Source organism: Phaseolus vulgaris, chromosome 5 (genome assembly GCF_051622355.1).
Source record: "Phaseolus vulgaris cultivar YP4 chromosome 5, ASM5162235v1, whole genome shotgun sequence".
Lineage (NCBI taxonomy): Eukaryota > Viridiplantae > Streptophyta > Magnoliopsida > Fabales > Fabaceae > Phaseolus > Phaseolus vulgaris.
The window spans coordinates 2,282,302-2,308,478 of NC_143502.1; the positions used below are offsets into that span (position 1 = coordinate 2,282,302).

Consider the following 26,177-nt stretch of genomic DNA (forward strand, 5'->3'; position numbering starts at 1 on the left):
CATAATCCAGAAGTCTTTTTTAAATATGAGATTGACTTACGGATTATGTAATCCGGGATATATTCGGATTACATAATCCATAGGCTTATTTCAAAATCCAAGGGATGACCAAAAAAAGGACAAAACAGTATTTTCACATTTAGTATGGGTGAAAGGTATGGAGATGTTGGAAGAAAGACTCTTTGATAATTTGAGTATTCTCTTCTAAGACAATGGTTGGTATGGAGCTGCTCAAGCGCCACGATATTATCAACATTTTTTTTTTCATGATTCTTATCACCAAAGATGTATGTAGTTATTAATCTTTGGAGATTGATAACTTACTTAACTCATTTAATTACTTGCTTCTTCCTGCACCTACATAGCCACCCCATAATTTTTTTTATTTAAAAAATATCCTTCTTTAATATTCTGGATTACGTAATCCAAAAGTCTTCGAATTATGTAATCTAGAAACCTTTTGTGATTAGCTTCTAGATTACATAATCCGGAAGTCTTTTTTGTATATGAGATTAGCTTCTGGATTATGTAATCCGAAAACCTTTTTTTTCAGATGCTTGATTAGCTTCTGGATTATGTAATCTAGAAGTATTTTCTGGATTAAGATTGGCTTTCGGATTACATAATCCGAAAGTCTTTTTTTAAATGCGTGATAGCTTCCAGGTTACATAATTCATAGGTTTATCTAAACTTTAAAAAAGACTTCCGTGTTTCATAAATCTAAAGAACATTTTTGGATCCAAAAACATATTCCGGATTATGCATGGAGTGACACAAAACGGATAAAAAAAGTATTTTTACATTTGATATGGGGTGACACAAGAAAGTATGGAAGTATGGGAAGAAGCAGTCTCAACTCTATACTCCTGTTGAGATTCCTCTTTCACTTTGGGTCATATCAGGTCTTTTACAATCTTATTGCTGCTCTTATTATAACCTTCTTCTAGTTTTGTGCAAAGGGTCTTCTATAATATAATCTCATTGCTTCTCTTGTTATAACCTTCTTCTAGTTTTGTATAAAGGGTCTTCCTGGGGTGTGTTCTTATAGAAAACACTTTCACGCCTAAGTCATTATTTGGTTTTTTTAGTAGGTGTAATGTAACTGATAAATGTTTATATAAACTCATATTTTCAAAGTTATATCTTTTGAAGTGCTATGCTCAATCATAGTTAGTGATTGGTAAGCTCTTCCTAACCTACTAAGGATGATAGTAATGTACAAACTTTAGGAATCTAATATATTCTATCATAATGTATTTGTTCAATGAAGACTCAATTCAACCTTAATCTTTTGTACAATTATACAGGTGGAAATGGCAAGTCTAGTAACAGATTGAAGCCAACACAATCTTCAGAATCCAAGTTTGGTTGGACTGCAAGGAAATGCAAACCTCCACAAGCTTTCTTAGCAGCTTCCCAAGCTTCAGCTTCACTAGATGTCTGGGGAGTTTTCTTATAGGTGGAAAATATGTATCGAGTAGAAATTCCAACAGAAAGAATCAGGCGAGCACGAGCAACATCTGCTTCAATAGAGCACACCTCCAATCCACTTAAAACAGCTGTGCCAATAAATGGTAAAAGCTTTCCCAATTTAGAGAACAAATTTATTTGATGAAAGATGTTTGCAATCATACAAAAGCATGCTATTATTGATGAGCACATCACAAGCATTATACAAAAGCTTTTCAGAACCAGACAGCAAAAAGAAAAATAGTACAAAAGAAACCAGGTTTTAGGTCTCAAAATAATCACCTGGTGAGCCAAGTTGGCATTCTGCTATCCATTAATTTAAGAATATCAGCAGAGTTAACATTCAAGATATAGGAAATCTTACACACTACTATTTAGATAAAAAAAATTCATAAATATTAACATTCTGAACTCAAATATAAGTAAAATATTTTCATGTACAATGAACCAAAATATGAGCAAATTCTAAGTAATTCCACCCTATTCAACAATATCATCTCTGAAATAACCTTCATTTAACTGAAAATCTATTTTGAATAACTTTTATTCATGATATCAAGTTCCAAACAAATTATATAAAAAAAATGATAATCTTTGAATGAGATTAGCAAAATAAATGATGTTAACTAACTTTCTAAATTAGTGGATAAGTTTCATAGTTTTGCTTATGGGATTACTTATATAAAAGAAAATAGAAATTAAAATGAATAAAATTTCTTCTGTTACATTAGCTTTTGGAGAAGCTAGATAAGAGGAGAGGGCTTCTAATAAAGTAGAAGTGCAAGAGTTAATTTAACATACAAGGAAAGCTTGATTAACTTTATCTTTTTATTTTCTTTTATAAAGCATTTATGGAGAAATTTATTTAAACACAACAACTCTAATGCTGTTTTGCAATATATGTGGCTAGCATATCAAATTGTTTGATATGAGATAAAACACATTCTGACCATCTATTTAAATAATTGATTCCAAGCATACAAAGAAGAAAATGTGAAATCTGCCAATGAGTTTGGAATGAGTTATCAAACACATTCTTTCTGACACATAAGATGAAATACATTAGAAGAAAATGTGAAATCTGCAGTTTTGTACCTGCCAATGCTGTAGCACTAGAAGATGCAACAGCCAGTCCTGGGATTAATGTCTTGTCATCAATTTCAAGACCCAACAAATCAAGATCTAGCCCAGAACCACAAAATCCTCTCTCAAATGTCAACACCTCGTCTCGAACAGCTTTAAAACAGGTTACTCAAGGTTAGAGAGGTAGAATATCCTAGAAAAATGATTTAAAGCATTAAACTTGTTAATCATTTTGTGTAAAAAGAATAAGAAAAGAGACCATTATAACCCATGTAATGTTGGAAGTGTAGTTAAAGTTTAAAATAGTATTAACAAGTGAAAAACATATGTTTGAGACCCCTGAGTATCAAAATAGAGGGCCATCAGTTGTCAAGCAATTGTGAAACTTATTGCATGAAATCTTCTGTCTCTATACCTGAGTAAGGTAATTGGACAAAAGTCCATCTTTGCCCATAAAGAATGTCTGGAAGTTCAGTGGGAAAAGGATTATCAAGTGCCAAAAGAGGTTTGGATCCTTCTTGAAATCCAGGATGCCTCTTATATATGGTCTCATAGCGCTCCTCTAGCCATAGAATAATTGACACACACTGAAAAGAATCAGATGAACCACATAAAATATAGCCGGTTCACCACTGACAAAAATATATAAACTCAGTGAATCTTTACAAATAAATTATGCTAAATATACCATGAAATTTCTCTGTCCTCATTTTATATAACAGGCGTTTCAACCTACATATGGCATGGGGTGCTATTGATATTGGAAAACTTGTACACAGACCATACTGGGCTATTTTGAACCATTTTCAATCACAAAACCATCATGAACCATTTTAGAGACACTGCAATTCTTTTCCATCCAATGAATCTCCAAGATCAATTTTTCCTCCCCTCCAATTGCACAGTAAAAATATCCAAACAATTAGATAATAACTTTATTCCCCTCCATTCCATTCCACTCACCATTAGATTTCCAACTATATAGCAAACACTAACAACTACCTCCTCCTCCCTCTAATGAGTTGATTAGAGAACATAGTCACATTCCATGATATGAAACCTACTATCAACTTCTTCAACTAACAGACAAGTTAAGGTCATACATATATATAAGAGTCTGCAGGTTCATTGCCAAATAGTCTCATTAATCAAACCAACCCAAGTCAAAATCCAAAGCAAAGAAATTTCATTCATTGCCACCACCACAGTAAAAGTTGAATTTCATACCATACATACAAAAAAAAAAACTATTGTATGGTCAGTGACCACCACATATGACTCGTAACAAAATCTTTCAATTTAAAAAAAAAAACTAATAAAACATGACTCCATGTCTTGTAAAGAAGATTAGGCAAGATCATGAACATGGTCTAAAACACATAAGGTAAATCTTCATAAATACCCGTTTACTAGGAACAGGCCTTATCCGAAGCTCATTACATGCATTTGTAATAATTGTCTGCATCTGTGACCTGCAAAGCAACAAACACTTATGATTGGAGAAACATCTTCATTCATATAGACTTGTATATAGAAAAATAAGAAAAAAAAATGAAATCAGTTTCTTGGTAAATTAAAACTACATTATACATGAGTTAATTTGTAGAACTCATTTCCCATCAACTTCTCTAAAATCTGATTTTTTACATTCATGTATAAGCTAATTTTAGCTTACTTAGAAACTAGTTTCACTTTTCCTATTTTTCCTACAAGCAAACAGACCCTACCAATACAGCACCACACACTCATGAATTACCTAAAGAAGCGAATGTTTCTGGGCAACGGAACACCCAATTCATCACTGACAGCAACAATACCATCCTTCAAGGTAACGCTGTTAATGACATTGTTTGGGAAATATTTGGTGTACTGCAACGACAGCGTTTTGTCGCACACAACGAGCTCCCAAATCTTCTTCCCTCTGGCGTCGAGAATGGGCCTGGAGCAGAAGTCAAGTTCCCAATCTGTTATGGTGGCAGGGTCGGTTTCTGGGTCAAGGTATCTGAGTTCCGCAGTTGGGTCATCTTCTTCTTGGAGAAGTGCTTGGGGTGCTTCTTTCTGGGTGCTCTCCGACACCGAATGGGTTCGAAAGTTGATGACTTTGGGGTGGCTGTGGAAGGGAAGAGTGGTGCATGGGATCGTGATGGGTTTGGATGCAGAGGTGAGTTTGGAGAGTTTGAAAGTTGGGGTTCTTATTCTTGTGGGGTTGAAGCTCAGAGTAGCCATGGCTGTTTCAGACAGAGCTTTGTGTGTGGTTGTTAAGGTAGTTATCCTGCCACATGTTTTCCTTAAACCAACCATGATGTTGTTATTCGGGTACTGTGGGCCTTCGGGTACTATGGGCCTTCGGGTACTATTGGCCTTTGGGTAATGGCTCATTCATTTCTGGTCTGGATTTTTCTTTTAGCACCCCCCTAAAATTCTTGGCATCTCCTCATCATTCCTGGTTTTTCATCATGTATTTGTTATATTTTGAAATTTTCATTCTCGAGTAAACAAGAGATACTCAACGATTTTATTTTTCTTTCTATACTCTTATATTATTTCTCCATGCACCTCATGTAGACATATGCGCACTTTCCTAACATTGGTATAAGGGATATGGACTTGAGTTATGTTGAGGAGTCATCACATTCTTATAGATATGTAGTATGAATATTATTTGCAATTGCAACAATCTAATTCTATATGGATAACATGACATTTACCAGGGTCAAATGAAGGTTATATAAGGATCATCAAATAATTAGTCAATTGGAGATGCGTAAACATCTACATTTGTCAAAAGATGATTTTTCAACATCATGGATATGTCAAAGTATACATTGTCACCTTATCTGCATCAACTACTTTACCACCTTCAATATAAAAGTTAAAAGTTTGATTGCTTCACTTTTCAGACCATTTGGTCATGGAGGTTAATTAAACCACTCATCCATCAGATTGCATGATCAGTTATATGGAGTGATTCTATGTGATTTTGAATTCTATAGTCTAGATTCCAAACCACCACCCCCTAGGAGGAATGTTGTCATGTGGTTAATGATGAAGACCTACAAGTTCATCATGATGTTGTGGTAAGTAGATTTGATCAAGCACATTTTCCTTTTTAAAAAGGCTTTTGAATATTTTAATTATTTCAAGGAATGTGTTGAAAAATGATATTGATATTACATAAGATGATTGATTTGGGTCACATGATTAAGAGAATTCCGACATGGGATATGACTCATACAACTCTACAATTTACACATGAAATAATAAGAGAGTTGTGTACACTCGAAGGTTATATGTGAGACATAAAAGTGATGATTGACTGACATGAATGATGTAGTTGTTATTAGTTTTTTTATAACATTTATGTAATAATGTTAGCTCTGAGACAATCACATCAACAATCACAATTAATAACAATATATACTTATTAGTTTTATATGTATTATGTATCAATAATACTATGTTAAATGCATTGAATAATTTCATTGGATTAAAGTGTGTACAAAAAGTATTTGCAACTTTTTAACTATTATTACTAATTAATAATTAATTATGGATAACTAATAGCTATTTCATGATGTAACCAAAGCGATTTATTATCTTTCAAGTTAATTATTATGAAATTGACGACATTGGTGCACTATTATTGAATAATCCAATTCAAAATTATGTCCCAAATTCTTCTATTAGGAATACATTTTCATTTCTATAGATAATAGATTGTACACTAAATTCAATAATTATATAGATTTTAGTATTCGAATACCATACTCTTGGACATCGTAATCCATAAAAGCTTACTAATATTGTTATAATGATGGCTCAAACATTAACAAAAGAAAGAGCACCAAAAATTGTATGAGATGTAAGAAAAAACATCATTTATATCCAAACCATTGTTACATCTTATTTTGTTATTAACATCTCATTCTTTAGTTTAATTTATTTTTAATGAACTGAAAAACATATTTTCATCTTAAATTGACTCATGTGTTCCATTACAAAAGAAAAAAAAACATCTTTGTTTTTATATTTAGTCATATATAAAAAAAATGTTTTTTAATGGAAAAAGATTTGTATGATAATTCAGGATAAACTTGAAAATGTCAAATAAACTTCTCCATATACTAAAACTAATTTATGTACAAATTAATTTATAAAAAAATTGTTCCTCTAATTCTTTATTTCTTAATTAATGTTTATAGTGATATAATTATATAATAGAAGCATAATAAATAAAAAAATTATAAACCATTTTAATTTTTTATTAATTATTGCAAGTATATAGTAAAAGTACTTTCAATTTTTATTGTTAGTTTTTCTTAGACGAAGAAAATTAAAAGATTGATTAATAAATATAAGAACTGAAAAGATAAAAAAGCTAAAAGAATATACATCAAATAACAATTATAAAATATAATCTGTATTATTATGGTTATAAATAAATTTTAAATTACGTATTATAAGAATATATTTATTTTGAAATATTAAATAAATATTCCTAATTATATTTTTTTGAGTTTTTATTATTATTATTTCGGAGTCAATACCTTTAATATATGAATTGTTTTTATACGGTTATATTTTTAATAGATTTTTTATCATAAAAAATATTTTATTAAGTTTTCAAAATATTTTTATTTTTATTTAAATAGTTTGAGAAGAAGACTATAGAAAAAGATAAGAATTACCTAATCTTGTTAAGGACAAAGTAAAATTACAAAATACTTATATAAAAAATATTTTAAATATTCATAGAAATTTTTCAGAGAGACTCAGTTAAAAATAAAGAAAAGATTATAACTTAATTAATCTATTGAAATTTTGGGGGTGTACCAAGCAATTTTGTGTGTCTGAAGACCTTCAAGCATGAAAGGGTAAAATTGGGGCACAGCAAAAGAGCTTTGGGATTTCCAATTGTTTCGGAGAATAGAGAGTAATTTGCCTCCGGATTCTGCTACGGTCGCTGCCACCATTTTTCGTCCTTATTCCACAGGTAATAAACCCTTATGTGCTTCCCTTAAAACCCTCAATTTCACATTCAGAAGAAAACCTTTCTTTTGGTCCAAAAGCGCTTTCGGTTGATTCTGAATTGTTACCATAATAGTTTATTCGCAGTGTTCCGTTTTTAATTTACTAGAAATTCTATTATGTTCCATGATTTAAAAAAAAAAAGATTTTTTTTTACCGAAGTTCTTATTGTTCTGCGCTATGTAGCAAAGACACAGATACAAACACTGAGACATGACATGGATACGAAAACGATACGTATAATCTCTAAAATATAGTACAAGGACACGAATCTATATATTATATAATTTTGAATTATATAAATTGAAAATAAATATTTATGTGCAAAAATATGTTTGAGATTCTTTTGGAGCATGAAGATATTTTTTATGACCGGTTCAAAAGGATTTGTTCCTTATTTTTATAATCATAATAAAAATTTATACAATAAATTTGAGTTTTTAGAAAATTATTGTATTGATACCTTTTAAAATTGTGTTAGAACCGTACTAGAATTTTAAAAAATCCAATAAATATTTTTTGAATTGAACACTTCACTGATAAGTGTCATACCGATACGTGTGTCCGACACAACACGGATCCGCCATTTAAGAGAAGTGTCTGAGTCTCATAGGTTGTGGGTGATAATATCATTGAGTAAAAACTACCATTTTAATTTGTTCAGATATAAGTTTTAATATATAGTTGCATATAATTTGTTATATCATTGTGGGGGTAAATCACAGAGGAATTTGTGCTGATTCGGGTTGTTTTCTGCTTTTGCTCAGAAGGAAGAATCACTTGGAACAGCGTGATGGTTGCAAACGACTATTTTCCTCCTTTGTTTAGGTGGGTGGTTGTGTATCTCTGCTTTCTGCATATGCTATGGTTATATTTTATCAATCTGATTTTGTTGATCGCTTGGATTTTCAGTGTGGCCCCAATGATGGAGTGTACAGATCATCACTATAGGACTCTTGCACGTCTCTTGTCAAAGCACACTTGGCTCTACACGGAGATGCTTGCTGCCGAAACAATTGTTTATCAAAAGGGAAATCTGGTAAGTTTGTAAACATATTTCTGCTTGTTGAAAGAAAAGGGTTAAAAAAACTTGGAGGAATGACTATGAATAACAATTTTCATGGTTGCAATTTGTCAAGGACTGGTTCTGCTAAAACCGGAAGCTGCTAGCTAGAATGTTATTTAAGCTTACAGCTCATCCTATATAATTATTAAGTTGTATTGAGGGAGTGAAGAAGGGTTTTATTTTTTGTGTAGTGTAGTAGTGTATTGTAATACTTTAAAATCAATATGACTTCACACACACTTACCCACTCACTCTCAACTTCTTGATATGGCTCACACACGATGCACACTCACTTTCAACTTCTTGATATGGCTCACACACGATGCACACTCACTTTCAACTTCTGATAGAAGATTGTGGAGGATACAGAAAACTAGAGAACTTCTCATCATTCTCCAAAAAACAAAACCAAAGAACCTATATATAATTCCAGCTTTCAACAAAAAACTGTTTTGCTAAGCCAGAATTAGCTAAGCAACAAAATTTAGAATTCTGTTTAGAAACTATTATTGCATGGATATACCTACCATTGTATATCTATATCATGCTGACGTCAGTCAAAAACATCAGTGATTATGCACAGTATTATGTGGATATATTCTGGTCCAGTTCTAGTCTGTCTTACCTATTTATGTCATCATAGATCTAGCACACTTTTCATGAAAGAATCCTTTAGGTTTGAAGTTTGGATAATTCATAGTCCAGTTATGTCATATGCTGAAGCCTCCTAGAAGTTTAAACTGATAAGTAGAGACTATAGCTTTATATTTCTAACACAAATAATACTGTGCTCATAGATATCTGTGGTAAAATATGTTGCATAACTAGTCACTGCTGAGGTTTTTTTATTTTTTTATTTTATTTTGAAGTTTTTTAGATCTATAGGGATGTTTCTGTTAGTCTTATTTAGTTCTATATCTTTGGATCTATGTGCTGTTGTTTCATATTATTTAAAAAGGTTGAGTGAAACAATCTCTCTTTACTTCATTAAATTCAAAGTGCAGTTTTTGAATGAGAAACAAGGTGTTCTTCCCCTTTGGGTTTATGTATTTCTGTTAGTTATCTCATTGCTGTAGGTATATCTGTGTGTGCACAAAAGCACAAATTGATGGGGTGGGGCCATTTCTGGATAATTTGTCCCTGAAAAACTATTGATTCTTCTTGTCAATTTTGCTCAGGACAGATTCTTGGCATATTCTCCAGATCAACATCCTATTGTGCTTCAAATTGGTGGAAGTAATTTAGATAATTTGGCAAAAGCAGCTGAACTGGCAAATGCTTATTGCTACGATGAGATCAACTTCAAGTTTGTTTATTTTCTTATCACCTTAATTCATAATGTTTCATTTTTATATTAATATCTCTTAGATCCATTATTTATTTTTGACATATACCAGCTGTGGATGCCCAAGTCCTAGAGTAGCTGGACGTGGATGCTTTGGTGTACGTCTTATGCTTGATCCAAAGGTTAGAACATCACCCATACTTGATATGCAAACAGATTGAATGTGTAGACTTTCTTGATCGATATGCACTGATGTAGGACTCTAATGTTTACAAGGAAAGTTTGTTGCAGAGGCTATTTCATTAATTGCTGCCAATACAAATGTACCTGTTACTGTCAAATGTCGAATTGGTGTGGATGATCATGATTCCTACAATGAATTGTGTAAGGTCCTTTTTCAGCAACGTTCTTTGTCTTTTCACATTTAAAAGATGTAAAATTCTTTTGTATTATGTTCATACCTGAGTAGGAAGCTTGTAGCATTTAAAGGTCAAGGCACACCACAAGCCTTGGCCATAGGGTTTGTAGTTGTATTTTCAAATGACCCACCACTACCAATAGGAAGCACTGATGCAAATCATATCCAAGACCTTTTAGTGAAATTTAGTAAAATTCTCCTTCTGCCATGATCCTGTAGTCACCCAGCATCTTCTTTTCTTGTCAAGCATATTTGATCTGGATTCTATTTCTCATCATACTTTAAGATGATCTTTGATTTTCTCCTGTAATTCTGCCCAGGAAAGGCTTTTTGAGCCCTCCTTTGTTTCTAAAATTAACATTGAGCTAGCTGTTTTCATCATTCCGCCTTCCATTAGCTGGTTAGTCTGCACAGGTAGGATACACCCATCTCCATATGCAGCTGCTTTGGAAGATGGATGGGTAACTCCTTTATGTTACCCCACCATCACTTTCTGAGCAATCCCTTCCTTTTTTTAAGGATGGATGATTCTTATTGATTTAGTTAGTGAGTGCGTCACCATCGGTAATCTTTCCCCATCACACTCCCCCTTGAGCTTGAAATAACACTCCACTCTGTTCACCCATCCACAAGTGTTCTCTTCAGTAAAGGGGGGGCAGAGAGGGGGAGGCGGTGTTTGTGAACAGAGTTCCCACCATTGGAAACAAGAGTTCTTGACCATCCGTTTCTACCATTACCTTTGGTAATCTTTCCTCATCCCCTTGAGCTTGAAATAACACTCCACTCTGTTGACCCACCCACAAGTGTCTTCTTCAGTAAATAGGGAGTGTTGAGCTTCTTCCAAAAATCTTTTCTCGCATCTAACCTTAGATCCAGTTTTGACACATCACCTATATTGATCCTTATCCATTCCCTCCATTCATCACTTTGCTTCTATTTGATGTTAGTGTAGTTTCCTTGTCATGACCGATACTTAGACCATGATCCGTGCACAGACTATGGCTTACTTATCTTGGCCAGCCTTCTAGTAGTACAATATACTGAAATCACCCAACAAAATACTCTCCATCCAAGCTATGCAGGCCTACCAAAAAGACGAGCAAATTCTTTGTTAGAGGACCAATCTCAGGAAGTCTGGTACTAAATCACATGTGGATATGGGAGGAAAAGGGGAAGAATGAGATGATTAACAGAGACTTAGTGAGAGCATAATAAACAAAATGGTCAGGAATGAAAAAGCAGATATAACATGAGTTTTATTGTTTAAGATAATACTTAAGAAAAATTGAAATGTAACATGACCCACTTTGTGAAAATTCATTACAAAAGTAATTAACATCATAATCAAGAACTATAAATTTTCCATGAACCTTCATCTCACTATGTACAAATAGGCCACTATTGTGGCAAACAATATTTAGAGGACTAAAGACACTAAGTTCGTATGCTGCAAACGATACTGGTAAGAACTTTGATTGTAACAAACTAATAGTTTATTTGTATTAGAATGTGAGTTTAAGCGTAACTCAATTCTATAAAACTAACTTGTAACATGAGGTCTACATATAGTTTATAAACTCTATTTTAGTCATATCACTAGTTGATGTAGGATCTTTAACACACTCTTACTCCGAGTACTAAGAATATTAAGCGTGGTGGTACCATGATCCAACAAACCAGGTTAGGATAGATTTTGATATCATTTTAAAAAGTGAGTTTGGACCTTAAACTAGTTTTGTAAGATGAAGGTTGCATCTCACTTATTTGCTGTATTTTAGGCATATTTGTAGGCGATGTGGGTTCTCCTATTGTTTGTATCGTGTTTGTTATGTGTACTTGTCAAGAAGATACACATGACTTCAGCTCGAGCGTTTTACTTCCAAATCTGTTTATCAGAGAGAAATCTGTTAAGATTTGTCATATTACTTTATGTTTTGCTATTTTTTTATAACAAGGAAGCCCCAATTAGAATCCCAGGGTTGAATGGTTGTTGTTATACTTTTAATTTGTGTTTTTAGTTTGATTGCTGGTCGGTAAGATGGTCACATTTTGTGAAACAATTGTCCTAAAAGCAAATTGTTACTGATGTGATTTATAAGCCATAATTTTATATTAGGTCACAATTTCTTTAGAATAATCGTGCATTTGTTGTTGTGCTTACATATTACCTTTATACCATCACTTTTGTTGTCTTTCAGGTGATTTCATTTACAAGGTTTCTTCCCTATCACCTGCTAAGCATTTCGTAATTCACTCAAGGAAGGCACTGCTTAAGGGCCTTAGCCCATCTGAAAATCGGAGTATTCCTCCACTGAAGTATGTGCCAGACTACTGAAAGATTTGATTTTTTATAGTCATTTAATATAGAATTGGAGATGATAAACACATTTTAATGCAGGTATGAATACTTTTATGGCCTCATACGGGACTTTCCTGACTTAACATTTACAATCAATGGTGGTATTACTAGTATTGATGAGGTCAGTTGTTATCCAATTGTTAATTCTATTTCATTGGGAGTTGGTATTCATTATAGAGAAATTTTCTGCTATAAAATTAATTTCGTACACTTCTATGATCATTCAAAATACATCACCGTATTTAAAGTTCACATTTTTATGAACAATGTACATTGTGCACAAATTTCCCAAAATTGTATAGCACCGACACACACATATTGTTGGGCATGCCTTTGATATGCAAACAAGTCACCGGTATCATGCAATATTTATAGACACATTGATAGAGTTCAAGTATGTATTGATAGCTTTTCACATATTGAAGTGTTTAAGAACACAATTTCAAGTATGAATCTAGTCTTTACTTATTGTGAATATGAAATCACAAGAAGTTTGAATCAATGATTCTACTCAACATAGAATAACATGAAAGAAATAAAAACATAATAAGGATGTAAGAATAATTAGAAATGGAATTTAAAGACATGACCAAATAGAATACAGGAGTAGGCATGACATATATCAAGAACAAGATAGGAACATGAAGTATAGACAAAATAAAAGGGGAAAATGTAGAAAGGACTTAGGAGATGGAAGAAGGTAGGCACGCCACTTGAGGTTGAAGAAGCATCTCCATCTTCAAGATAAAAGCACCAAGGAAGAATCATCACTTGACTCCTAAAAGTTACCATAAGACTCCAAGGCAGAACATCATTCTCACAAGTGTCTCAAAAACTCACAAATTTCATATATGGTTCAAAATTTATTTACAAAGAGTGGGAGTGAGTGGCTATATATAGCTACTTAAGCCAAGCTTGGCCAAAAATTATAAAGGGAAAAGAGAGGGAAATTTCAAAAATTAAAATTAAAATTTTAAATTCCTATATCTAGATTAAGGGTCAAGATCATCTCCATGCTTGTATCACATTCTCCACACCTGTGTCACACTTTCTATGCTTGCTTCACATTGACCTTACCTTGTCTAGTCTTTGGCCAAGCTTCACATGGGCTTGAGTGGTTACCTTGCCACATGCTTCTTGCTTCCTTGCACTCCTTTGGCTGCATCCAGTAGCTCCTTTTTGGGCTTGATAGGACCAAATAAAAGCTAAGTTAAAATTTCTATTTGCACCTATTTCTTGAAAGAAAAATAAAAGGATAAATAGTACAATTTATGAGTGTAACAAACTACAAAATTATTTTTGTGAGCAGTTACATCTTCTCTTGTCATGCTTCTAGTTATCCTCTTTGGAATGATGTGTTTAGGGTCATCTCTTGATTACACACTGCCTCCCTGTCTGTGTATGTACCTTGGATGCCTCTTGTGACCTCTGTACACATGCCCAAATAACTTTAATTGGTTTTCTGTCATCTTTTCCTTAGTTGGTGCTACAGGCATGAGAATTAAACATTTCATATCTTGTTCTCTCTTCTGTGGCTTACATCCATCTGAACATACTCATTTTTACTACTCCCATCTTTCTCTCATGTTCGCCTTTTAAAGTTTAACAATCAGTAGTACCATATATTATAGTCATACGTATAAAATTATGATAAAACTTGCTGTTGAGTTGAAAGGTCCTTTGTGATCACAAAAAATTCCTTGATTTGATTTTGTTCCTTGATATAGTATATGCATAATTAATTGTATTTTTTTCTTGGTTTGATTTTGTTCTACAATGGTGACTATCTTGTATAAATTCAGTGCTATACCTTCTTGAATTCTACTTGTGGTCTGCTGCTATTAGTATAAGGCCATTGGAAACCATGTTGAAGTCTCTTTAAATTCAACATAAAAGTCAATGTACAAAAGTCAATATTATATTGTTCAAGCTATCATTTGCCTTCTTATGGGTTTGGTCTGGATTTTTTGTGCTAAAATTCTTGTAACTGGATTTGTATAGTTTTGATATGTCTGATGTTTAAGCTACAAAATAATTTCTTTCCTCCTTTCCGGTTTTTGAGATGGTCAAGTGTGGTCGTGAATGTAATAAATCTATTGCCATTTTGTAGCTTTGAAATTGTTCTTATTATAAGGTGCTTAATTTCTCATGCTTCTGTTTGTGAAATTCAACTGTAGGTCAATGGAGCTCTAAAGGCTGGGGCCCATGGTGTTATGGTTGGACGTGCAGCATACCATAAGTAAGTGTCAAATACAAAATTCTCCGTCTCTTGCCCCTTTTGCATGAGTGAAGTCTCAAATGCTTTCAAACGTCAGTAGTCTTTTATTGAATAAAAGGGGAATAAGTTTATCCCTCGACTAACTCCTAAAAAAATAGCCAATGTGACTTCAGAAAGAAAAATGTAGATTATCTATTTTAGAACCAAAGCTTGGCAAATAGTCGAAGTCATTTTCACCTTAAATGTTTCCTGGAATATCCCTTTATTTTAGTAGGACTGGAAGTTTTCTTCACGAAGAACAACCTGTGATTTTTGAAAGTTATATAAATTTAAAACTGTTCTTACAAATTTCATTTAAGTTGATGCAATTGTGCTGTTGCTAGATAGATTTCCCAACTGATAGATGCATGTTCAGAAAGCAGGCAATTAACAGAAAGAAAAAGAGGAAATTTTGTTGAATATATGGAACAGTGAAACCTAAAGAGAAAAACAAGAATGGCTTACTATAGAAGTTCCTAGGAATATGCAAACCTAGTCTATTTATTGACACTTATTGTATGCTGCACAGCCAATGATAACACTGTGAGCCCCGGACATTAGAGCTCCATTGACCTATGGTTGAATTCCACAAACCAAGCATGTTATATAGCTACCCGACCAACTAACCTACTAATTGACAATCCAGCTGTCAGACCAACAACAACTGTGTAACCAGAAAAATTGCTGTTATTTGTTAATGGCCGCTTCAAGCCCCATTGTTATCAGTGGAGATTTAGTTGTAATGAAGTATGGGGGAGTGACAGGAATACCTCTTTTGAGGAGTTGTGCAGTTCTGTTATCATGTCAAGAACCACTTATCCTAATTTCTAAATTAGGTTGACACCTAGAAATGATTATTTCTCTAATAATGTCTTTTCTATTTGAATTTTCATAAAGCAGCTTATATAAATAGATACTTTGTTGCTTGAATAACCATTGTTAATAATTTCAACAGCCCTTGGCATATTTTGGGACATGTTGATACTGCAATTTATGGTGCACCGGGTAGTGATCTTACACGTCGTCAGGTCCAGTCACTGAAATTTTTGCATTAAAATGGATTGAGCTGATATTTTACTAACATCACTACTGAAACAATTTGAGCATACTGATTTTTGTTTTAATTCTTTTTCCTTATTTCATAAAGGTTCTCGAGAAATATCAAGTATATGGGGATTCGGTAGTACGACAATATGGACTTGGCCCAACTGTGAGAGATATTGTGAAGGTGGTAACAGACAAATAACCCATTAGTTGATTTGCATTCTTATAAAATTTCCAATATTAAGGAGAGTTCCTCTATAGTGTTATATAAACTTATTTAACATAGGGGCATAATAAAACCATATTCTTTTATATATATATATATATATACAGACATGCAATGTAACTGTAGTTATGCCCACATTTGTTTTTCTGTTTTTGATTTCTTATTATGGTTTATAGCTCTGACTCAGTTATGGGTTCTGTTTTATATTGGGATTTGGGAGTTAAAAGACTGGACCTTTCCTTAACTTCTTCCTCCTCCCATTCATTTGCATGAAGCGAGTTGTTTATCTATCGATGGTATTTTATTTTCTACCTTCACTTATAATTTGCTGTTACCGTATAAATGACATGTTTGCTGCAGCCTTTACTTGGCTATTTCCATTCCGAGCCTGGGAATGGACTTTGGAAGCGCAAAGCAGATTCAGCTGTCCAAACTTGCACGGTATATTTACTATGAAAAACCTATTATTTGAGTGCTTAGACAATATTTCACTTTGTATTTATATGAAGTTGTCAATGTCCAGGACAAACAAACTTCAATCATCAAGCAAATCTTACATTTTCTTCTGAATTTACTTTTATTTTCCCTGCTTTCCATTCATGGATGGAAAAGATGCTGTCATGTGTTAATGACCTTAAAAAAATATAATTTAGGAAGTAACTAGGTAGCTCATAGGTCATGTCTATATGCATGATTCAACAAAGTTGTTAAAGGATTTGCATCTGTAATGGATGTATTCTTGTCAGTGTCTGGATGTATTGGTAGTAACATAGATAGCTTCTTCTTCCTTTTATGCCATCTCACTAGTATATCTTGTTGCATAATGTTAAATCATCTCTCTCCTTTGTATACAGTAACTGTCATTTTACACTTCAGTCATTGCATTGCTTCAAACACTAACTTTTTTTAACCATGCAGACAATTAAATCATTTTTTGAAGAAACCCTTGTAGCAATTCCTGACTCAGTCTTGGATTCACCTGTTGCGGAACCACAATATGGTCGTGGAGATCTTTTTGCTAACATACACAACTTGCTACCTCCACCATACAGAACAAGAGAAGAGAATGCCATTTAAATCGCTCTGTTATCTATTGTAGGCAACTGATTCAGATGTAACCTATTGGATGAAGAAATTTGAAGTAAAAGTTAGGGGACTGCAATTCTTTGTGACTTGATCTTTTACTAATGATTTTGATCATATTTGAAATGTGTTGGCATCACTTTTGATGAATGTTGGGTAGTTCATATTGCCCATATTATTTAGGTAAGACCAACATGGCATTATTTTAGAAAAAAAAAAGGACTTGGAAATGTTCTGCAATTCTCATTTTTCTGATCCTTCTGATTAGCATTTCATGCAGCAGCCCTGGACTTCTAGGGCAATAAATTTGTCATCATGAATGAGATAAGATATTTATTGTCAATAAATCGATCTGCAACCCCATTCGATGAAGAAATTTGCAGTCAATGAAGATGAAAGGAAATTGAAAGTTTTTGGATGTTCAAAAGCACTTTTCTACTCCATTAAACTGTTAATTTTCAAAAAAACGTGGCACTATTCATATACGATATAATAGTGCATATATTTGATATGACAAATACAAGTGGATCAAAACAGATCCGGATGAAATCTATAGAAATTAGGATAAAATCCAAATTCTTCCTCCCCCTCCATTGTGAATGTATTTGATATAACAACCAACGTGAAAGAGGTTTTCTTTTTTTATTATTATAACATCCCATATTGAACAATCCGTTATATATAAGTAGATCTAGGATTATGTATCATCGGATTGTATAATTCAGTTAATAATTTTGAAACTAAAACTGGATTCAGGATTGCGGACCAAATTCTAGCAAATTGTCAATTCGGTATACAAATTAAATTTAGAAACTAGTTTGTACAATTTGTTATGCAACCTCAGATTCGATTTTAACTTCTAATTGTTACAATTTGGTGTGTACATTTCAAATGAGATGTTACAGATTGATAGCTCAATCTATACACACAAATGGATACTTTTGGAATTTTAAAGTTATATGGAGGTACCAAAAGAACCAATGGAAAGGTGTTGAAAAAATGTCTAAAATCAACCGTTATAAGTGAAAGCTCAAGTAAAAAAGTGTCCTCCGTCACCAACTATAATAATTTCGACCAAAAATAAGATTAATTTAATAAGAAAAAGAAAAAGAAAAAATTTCAATCTCCGGTCAAAACTATAATTTCATTTCCATGAGATGAGAATGCTAAACTTTACTGAAATAGATACTTGGAAAAACAATATAAAGAAACACAAAACTGAAGATAGTTTTATCAAATACATAAATATGAATTGGAGAAACATTACATTTTCTATAGTCAAGCATTTCCAGTGAACAAAATTTGGAACCTAAACGAACTGCAACATTCCTAAACCGGTTCTAACTGCCAAGAAGAAAAACTCTGCACAATGATCCTCCCTGGTTTTGGCATCATGCACCCTACTGCAGATTGAAAAGCTGAGCAGGCCAACTCCGTTTCTCACCGCCAGGACCAACACCAGCAGCTTCTAAGGAAATGTCAATGCTGCGATGCTCTGTAGAACGGACAATGCTGACGCGTAAATCGATATTTACAGCTGGATACACCTCAGTTCCAATTGCTTCCAGTTTACCCTTCTTTTCTTTTCCAAACCCTATTGCAATAGGTTCTCTAAAGGTTAAGATTGTTTGTGACCAATGTGTTCTTGGCGTATAAGGGGATGTGGATAACACAGCTGGTGCTTCTTGGCAGAATCTCCTCGTAAAACCAGTTTCAAACCATAGGACAACACCATAGCACCAGCACCATGTTGCTGAAGCACTTGGTTTTAATTCCAAAGTAGTAGTCGTAGTGAAATCCACTTCATCGGGCTTCATGGTTGCCAAGTCAAAAGACTGGAGAATAAAAGGAAAAAAAAAAAAAAACATTTCAACAATCAGTATGCAACCATAAACTGGGTTTTGAATTTATTATGAAAACTATCCTGGAGAGTTATCCCCACCCCTGGAAAAAAAGAACAGATATTGTTTGGCATAGTACATGTACTAGTTAAGATCACACAAGTGAAGAAGGAACCAAAATGAGTACGGTATCTAGAAATGCATGATACTTTTTAATTTGCATAAATTCACCTATATATTTTTAAAAATAACACTTTCTGTTTAGAAGACATAGGAGGGGCCATTTCTTGTTGGTCAAAATAATTTAAACCAAAAGAATATTTTCACAAGATTATGACACAGCTACACGCAGTTCACACAAGGACCACTTAGCTACTTTAGAATTGCAAGATAATAGGTTAAAAACTATAGCCTAAGATAAGATCTGGCAATATCCTTACAGTCTTTGGAAAACTATTGAAGACTGGATTAGCAAATTGGAAAAAAAATTACTACTAAACTAATGTCTTTCAAAACATTCACATATGCCAAAAGGACCAACCTGCAGAATCGCAGAACTGGTAACTAAATCTTGTGAGTCCAGAACATCAACTATAGGAATTTGGGCAGCATCTATGACAAGCTCCTTCCCAATGCAAGACATATCAAAACCACAGACATTATCCCAAAACGGAAGACTTGTGGCTCCTTTTCCAAATCCTGCAACAAACTAGAAAAGAAACTAGAATGATAATTTATTCTGCAGAAACTGGCATGACACCCCTGAGGACAATATTTTGAATATGAAATGGTTGAGCAATGGACAAAGGAGAGACTCACAATAGTTGCTGTGTCAGGAAGAATGGCACCACCAGGCTTCAACCACCGGTCCCGTGCATAAAGCACTGAACCAAGCATGGATTCATACAGCAAGCAATATCCCATCCATTCACTTAGCAACACGTCAACACTGTGAGGTTGAAGTTCAACTGTTTTATCAATCTCTTCAACCATACCATGAACCACTTCCATAACTCCCTTTTGGAGACCATCGATTCCACTTTGGCTTTTATTCCACCAAAGACCATTATCTTTTGCAACCTAAATAAAAAAATGGAGAGAAAGAATGAATATGGAAGTAGAGATGTAAGTTTAAAAGGTAATTATAATTATAGAAGCTACAAAGTTAAAGAAAGACCTATACCTGAGATGCCACTGCTGCCATCTTGGCACTAGCCTCAACAGCAATAACCCTTGAAGCTCCAGCTTTTGCCGAAAACAGGCTAAAGAAAGAATAATAACAAAATATGTCAAACTTATAAATGGCAGGGCAATCAAATAAAATAACTTATAAGCACAGGCCAACAAAACCCAGAATATGCACTTATAACAGCCATAGGCCTAAAAACCACTACTGCCAAAAATGAACAAACAGAAAGAGCCAATAGGAATCTATCAATTTGAGGCATACGGAACATTATTATTAAGGGCTTCTATGCTACAATGCATTAAGTCAAGATGAAATCTTCAATACTCGGAAGAAAAAAGGGAGCCATGAAGAGAACAAATATATTGCTTTAATATATGAGTTCAGCATTTGATTAGTTCTCTGACAAACTATTTATTCATAAGCAGGGTGCTCATTATTAGTCATTATCCTATACACAAAGCCACCAGGTGTGCATCCTTGATTTTCTCCATATGAAAAACGGTGAATCGGACCATGAGGCTCCTACCAGGTGGGGGATCAAAGGTGAGGATAGAAGTGCACAGCCACACCCTCGCAAGTGGAGGTTATTTGCAGGATTTAAACCCTTGACTTCCAAATCAACGCAGCAACTTGACACAATGGCAAGGTTTGGGGAAGGTATGTTTTTCAAGCCTTTGGGTTCACCCCTTTCAGGAAACTTTAGCACGGAGACAATTCTTTGCTGCTCCTTAGGAGAGAGGGTAGTGACAAACTGTCCCAAAAATTAGCTCAAGGGAAGGGTTGCCCTAGTCTTATTCTAGCCATATTCCTAGCATAACACTCTTCACATGAAGCAATTTACCAAAGAACATAGAGCCCCCTAAAGGGAAGCAAGCAGATGAAAAGTTAAACAAGTATATCTGGGCTAACCTCAAACAATGCAGAAAAACCATACTAACATGTCGAGAGTGAAAATTTTGACAATCAAAAGACAAAGCACAAAAGTGTTCACGAGCAGAAATAAATTCCCCTTGAACAGTTATCAGTTTTCTATTTATGAAGTTTAGTATAATAAATGATAAATGAGCATTTGTATAAAAATATACAAAATTAGATTCAGTATAGACTTTGTAAAATCTGTGATGTCACAGTTTATGGTTAGTAGGACAGTAACATGGTGTTTCTAACTTATATGCACAATTTTTGGTAAAGAATTTGCTTTACCAAAGGTTTTTACTTTGACATCATCCTCCCACCATTAATTATAATACAATATGCCATTGTATGAATATAAAACTCCAAAACAGATATTATAGATTGCATATTATATATTGAGAAAAGTCAAGGATATTTCTCACCTGAGGATTCCAGTTCCACAACCTACATCCATAACAACAGCACCCTTTAGTAGGGAGGGATTCTTCAATATTGCTTGACCATAAGCATCCATTCTCACCTATGTAAATTTATTGATATTATTTCAATAAAATAGTTATAGCACAGTGAAAAATCTTCAATTTCTCAACTTATTGTAGATTTGAAGCCAACAAATGCAAAGCAGATCTTATACCTTATCACTTAACATTTCTCGATGGATACCAAATGAACTGTATGACCCAAAATAACCTTCATTAACCTTCTTAATATGTTTTGCAATGTGATTCGGAGAATTAGCCACTAAAGGACCCTTTTTTGGATCCTTATCACTGCACAAGGCATGTCCCATTGAGTCTTTACCATTAATAAGATCCCCTTTTGAATTTTCCACAGAATCATGATCAACAGAGCTTCTCTCGTCAATGTTCATCAAATCTTTTATGAGATCTTCATCAATTGGTGTAATTTGCTCATCTTCACCTTCTTCGTCACATTCACCAAAACTGTACAGCAGAGAATCATCTTGCATGAAAGGTATTAGATATCTATCATCATTCCATAGAGTCTTCATCTCATTAAAGTCAACTATATCATGCAGATGATTCTGCAAGTCACGCTTGCACTGACATGTTAATCCACAACTCCAACATTTGTTCTCTGCCACCTAGAAATAAAAATTCGAAGAAAACACCAGTTAGCACAACAACTTAGAAAAGAGACATAATCCACACAACTGTGGTAATTTTGTATATAGTCCATATATAAAATGATCAATTAACATCGAAGGGTTATTTAAAATAGAATTAACAAAATTAGAACATCTCGGTGTAGCTAGTGCCACCTCCATAAACAACAGCAAAGAAAGAGCTTGAAAAAATAAAAAACATTTAACATAATACGATTCTTGGAAAAAATCACAACACCATACTAAAACATTAAATCAACATTATTTTAAGGTATAATAATACTTTAATCAATATAAAAGGAAATTGAAAAAACTAAGACACTTAGCTACAGCTGAAGGCAGGGCAAAGACAAAAAGAAAGACTAAAAGAGTATATTTAAGTTATCTCTACAATTTTTTCCATTTACCAGAGCAACAGGTCAAAGGAGGGAAATCTACATAAACAAACAGTAATACAGGAAGAAGAGAGAATCACACACAAAGTTATCATGGTTCGATTGAAGTATTAATAAACTTCAACCTAAGTCCACGGAGAAATTAACTATAACATAGTGATTAAACTCAAGAGTTTCTCTCTCAACAAACTCTCACTCAGATATAACTCAAACGTTTAACTAAGTTATCCTAAAATGCAAGGTACAAAGTCCTATTTATAGAGCAAGAACCGTTGTTATTGACACACATGAAAGGCGCTTAAAACTATTGAGGAAGACACATAGACACATAGCAGCTACTAGATAGTTTAATCAGATAGGACACTATGAGACTAGACAATCTATTGGACAGTCTAGGAACCTTAAAGACAAGATTTTAGTGGACTATTCTTCACATAATAGATCAAGTAATAACCACAAAAATCATTATAAACTGCCATTTTAAAATCTTAAATCCAAAATTCCTCTGAAATCCATTTCCTTAGTCCTAAAACTCCCAACCTCAAGAAAAATAAAACTTGGGATTCTCTTTGGTCAGAAAAACGATGTAATGTCATGAGATAATAACGACAAGTAGTAGTATGATTGCTTTGCGTCTTTCTCTTTAAGAGAAGATCCTGAGAAGAGTGCTAGTACCACACTCTGGATTATAGTTTAATATTTATAAAAAAAAAAAAAAAAAACTCAATGAGGACAAAGCTAATGCAAGAAAAAAAATTCTACAAATAAATTATTAAATAAAACAAACTTCTCCGAACTCTAAAATTAGCTTATACATTAACTTTTACAAAATTTAAAAAACCGACTTTGAAAAAGCTAATTCAAAAAAACAATCTACAAATAATTTAACTTTAACTTTCGAATAAGGTTATGTCATAACCCCTTCTAATTCTTATTCTCTTACTTTTCAAAGTGTTCACCCAAACAGTCACAAACGAAACCACCAAATTTTTTGATCGCTAACTAATTTTAAATTAAAATAGAGTGTGCTTAAAAATAACGTGTTCCTAGCCTTTCTGAGGAACCTAATTCAAATACGTTAACTGAGAAAAGCATAAAAGGAAAGAAAAGAAAACGATAAGGTCACCTGAGAGCGAACGAAGTTGATGAGCTTGAAGGAGGCATAGAAATCTAGTTTGAGCGCTGCTCTAATCGCGTGGAAATCGAAATGGTGAAGGGATGCGCAATGATCGAACAAGGAACCGCACAAACTGTACTGAGAGTCACAGAAGAGACACACAAATTCCGATTCTCGCTCTCCTTCCCAATCGTCCCATGCTTCTTCTTCTGCTTCTTCGCTATCTTCTTCTTCTTCTTCTTCCATTCTGTACGGTTCCTTTTCTTCTTCTCCCTTTTGCTTATCGATGAATGCCATGAGTGAAAAAAACGCTTAAACCCTTTCAAAAACCCTAAACTCAACCAACTTTGCCTTTATATATATTCTGCTCACCTTCAACAACAAATATTTTTAAAATAAATATTTATTTTTAAAAATAGATAGAATTTATTTATTTAAATAAGTTAAAGACAAAAAAAAATGTGTTTAGTTATAGAATAAGCAAATTAAATAAACACATAAATACATAAATTTTCTTATTTTATTTAAAAAAAAACACTTTAAAAAAAGTAAGTAGAAAGAGACTCATTCGTGGTGTTTCTTATCGTGAAACAATAAAAAAAATGTGTTATAGTATTTAGATTTCTTATTTCTAAAACATTAGTCTTTTAAAATTACGTGAATTTCAAGTAATATGGATTTCATTTGTTTTCATTATTTTTATGTCTCTTTTTAAATATAAACGATTATCTACTACTTTTTCTCTTAACTATGTAATAGGAATATTATTGAAAATTAGTTTTACATTTTTTTTAAAGATTTTCATTTGAAAAATAAATAAAAAGCAAAAAAAAACTATTATTTTGAGAAATTGTTTTTTCATTCAATGATGATGGTAACTATACTAAAATTTATGAAAACTAATCACACTAAGTCAATCTTGGAGAAGTTTTAAGTAGGATGGCTTTTTATTTTATTTTAAGATTTTTATATAAATTAATATATAATGATTTTTTTATTTTAACAAAATGTTCACGAAATTTCCTATTTTATATTTACATGTAAATATATATGAAAACTAGAATTATATATCTTAAAAGTAACTAATTAGATATAAATTTTAAAATTATTTATTAATAATAGAAATTATTTTAAATAATAATAATTTTATTGTAGTGAATGTTACATTTAATTTTTAAGTATAGACATCTTTTGAAAATTATTTTTAAGTTTTTTAAAGTAAATGTGGTTGAAATTTTACTTTATCATTATTTATGTAAGTGTTTTAAGTGATAAAATATTATTTGAAAATAAATTTAGTAAAGAAAGTTTGAGTTATCATATTAGTGAGGAAAAAATTTCAAATGAAAAAAATTGATAAACGTGAATAAGTAAAAAGTATTATTAATAATCATGTTAAGGCCAAATAAGCTTTTGTATTTAGTTAAATTAAGCGATTGATTTAAATAAACTTATATATAAGTTTTTTATTCCATGAACCACCACTCTATTCTATTTTCTTTTTAATTCTTTTTTACCACTCTATTCGATTTTTTTCTTAAACATGCTTTATAACTCTAGTAATGAACTTAATCATTTTGATTTTATTTCCATTTGCACATTTAAAATTCATGAATGAGTCCTTATCATTTTCATTTAATGTTACCCTTTTCATTCATGTTTTTAATTATGAGTAAACAAGTATCATTCTTATTCAAATTTTTTGTCACTATAAATAATTTAAAAGCATGCCCATATTTATTCTTTCTAAATTTCTTTATATTATAAACTTATTTCAAAGAATTTGCATTTCTTTATATTATAAACTCATTACAAAAGTATGTCGAGGAAGTGCATTCTATACACACTCATTATTCATTTTTTTTTTAATTTGATCGTTATAATTTTATTAATTTGATCGTTGGAGTCTTGTCAACTAGTGGAGCTTCTCTCACTATGAATTTCAAGCATCTCAAAGCGGAAACAAAAAAAAAAGTTGACCCAGATTTCACCACCAAAACCCGATTCAATGATCCAAGGTGATTAATAAATAATTCAGTTTCTCTTTCAATCAAACATAGACATACAACCAATCGCAATAATTAGATCTTATTTCAACACCAATATACAACAACCATATAAATCACACTTAAATCTATACATCAAGAATATTCAACAATCATATAGATCACACATAGATGTATAAATCAAGGATATTCAACAAGCGAAATATTGACTAATATCTTCCAAAGACCCATATTAAATATGTACATATTAACATATGATTCAATCTAGT

The 26,177-nt window shown here is 32.7% G+C and overlaps 3 protein-coding genes across 4 annotated transcripts; 1 reads left to right on the forward strand and 2 right to left on the reverse strand.

Moving 5' to 3' along the window:
• Positions 1-1,224: 1,224 nt before the first annotated feature.
• On the reverse strand, positions 1,225-4,828 carry ATAB2 (RNA binding protein). The gene is made up of 5 exons (XM_068642961.1): positions 4,310-4,828; positions 3,956-4,025; positions 2,969-3,140; positions 2,566-2,706; positions 1,225-1,559 (listed from the first exon to the last, which is right to left on the reverse strand). The coding sequence occupies exons 1-5, from the start codon at positions 4,777-4,779 to the stop codon at positions 1,300-1,302; spliced, it is 1,113 nt and encodes a 370-aa protein (XP_068499062.1). The 5' UTR covers positions 4,780-4,828; the 3' UTR covers positions 1,225-1,299.
• A 2,528-nt stretch (positions 4,829-7,356) lies between these two features.
• Positions 7,357-17,564, forward strand: LOC137834777 (uncharacterized). Of its 2 annotated transcripts, none has more exons than XM_068642963.2 (13): positions 7,357-7,546; positions 8,349-8,409; positions 8,494-8,620; positions 9,826-9,953; positions 10,045-10,114; positions 10,214-10,316; positions 12,549-12,666; positions 12,749-12,830; positions 14,887-14,948; positions 15,922-15,994; positions 16,114-16,194; positions 16,597-16,677; positions 17,155-17,564. In XM_068642963.2, exons 2-13 carry the CDS (start codon positions 8,375-8,377, stop codon positions 17,311-17,313), a joined length of 1,119 nt encoding a protein of 372 aa, XP_068499064.1. In that variant the 5' UTR covers positions 7,357-7,546; positions 8,349-8,374; the 3' UTR covers positions 17,314-17,564. The 2 variants fall into 2 exon arrangements, with proteins under 2 accessions (XP_068499064.1, XP_090158466.1); XM_090302340.1 differs by having other exon boundaries at positions 7,369-7,546; positions 9,831-9,953.
• Positions 17,565-18,444: 880 nt separating this feature from the next.
• On the reverse strand, positions 18,445-24,254 carry PRMT3 (protein arginine methyltransferase 3). Its single transcript, XM_068642964.2, has 7 exons — positions 23,912-24,254; positions 21,899-22,369; positions 21,687-21,784; positions 20,344-20,422; positions 19,980-20,240; positions 19,702-19,869; positions 18,445-19,154 (listed from the first exon to the last, which is right to left on the reverse strand). The coding sequence occupies exons 1-7, from the start codon at positions 24,197-24,199 to the stop codon at positions 18,720-18,722; spliced, it is 1,800 nt and encodes a 599-aa protein (XP_068499065.2). The 5' UTR covers positions 24,200-24,254; the 3' UTR covers positions 18,445-18,719.
• Between the last annotated feature and the right edge of the window lie 1,923 nt (positions 24,255-26,177).

Coding starts and splice junctions, on each gene's coding strand:
- LOC137834777 (XM_068642963.2), top strand. CDS start 8,375: ATGGTTGCAAACGACTATTTTCCTCCTTTGTTTAG. Junction 12,831..14,886: donor GTATTACTAGTATTGATGAG/GTCAGTTGTTAT, acceptor ATTCAACTGTAG/GTCAATGGAGCTCTAAAGGC. Junction 15,995..16,113: donor GTGATCTTACACGTCGTCAG/GTCCAGTCACTG, acceptor TATTTCATAAAG/GTTCTCGAGAAATATCAAGT.
- PRMT3 (XM_068642964.2), bottom strand. CDS start 24,199: ATGGCATTCATCGATAAGCAAAAGGGAGAAGAAGAAAAGGAACCGTAC. Junction 19,870..19,979: donor TTCCTGACACAGCAACTATT/GTGAGTCTCTCC, acceptor TTTCTTTTCTAG/TTTGTTGCAGGATTTGGAAA. Junction 19,155..19,701: donor CCAGTTCTGCGATTCTGCAG/GTTGGTCCTTTT, acceptor TTTATTCTCCAG/TCTTTTGACTTGGCAACCAT.
- ATAB2 (XM_068642961.1), bottom strand. CDS start 4,779: ATGGCTACTCTGAGCTTCAACCCCACAAGAATAAGAACCCCAACTTTC. Junction 4,026..4,309: donor AGAAACATTCGCTTCTTTAG/GTAATTCATGAG, acceptor GTTGCTTTGCAG/GTCACAGATGCAGACAATTA. Junction 3,141..3,955: donor GGCCTGTTCCTAGTAAACGG/GTATTTATGAAG, acceptor GATTCTTTTCAG/TGTGTGTCAATTATTCTATG.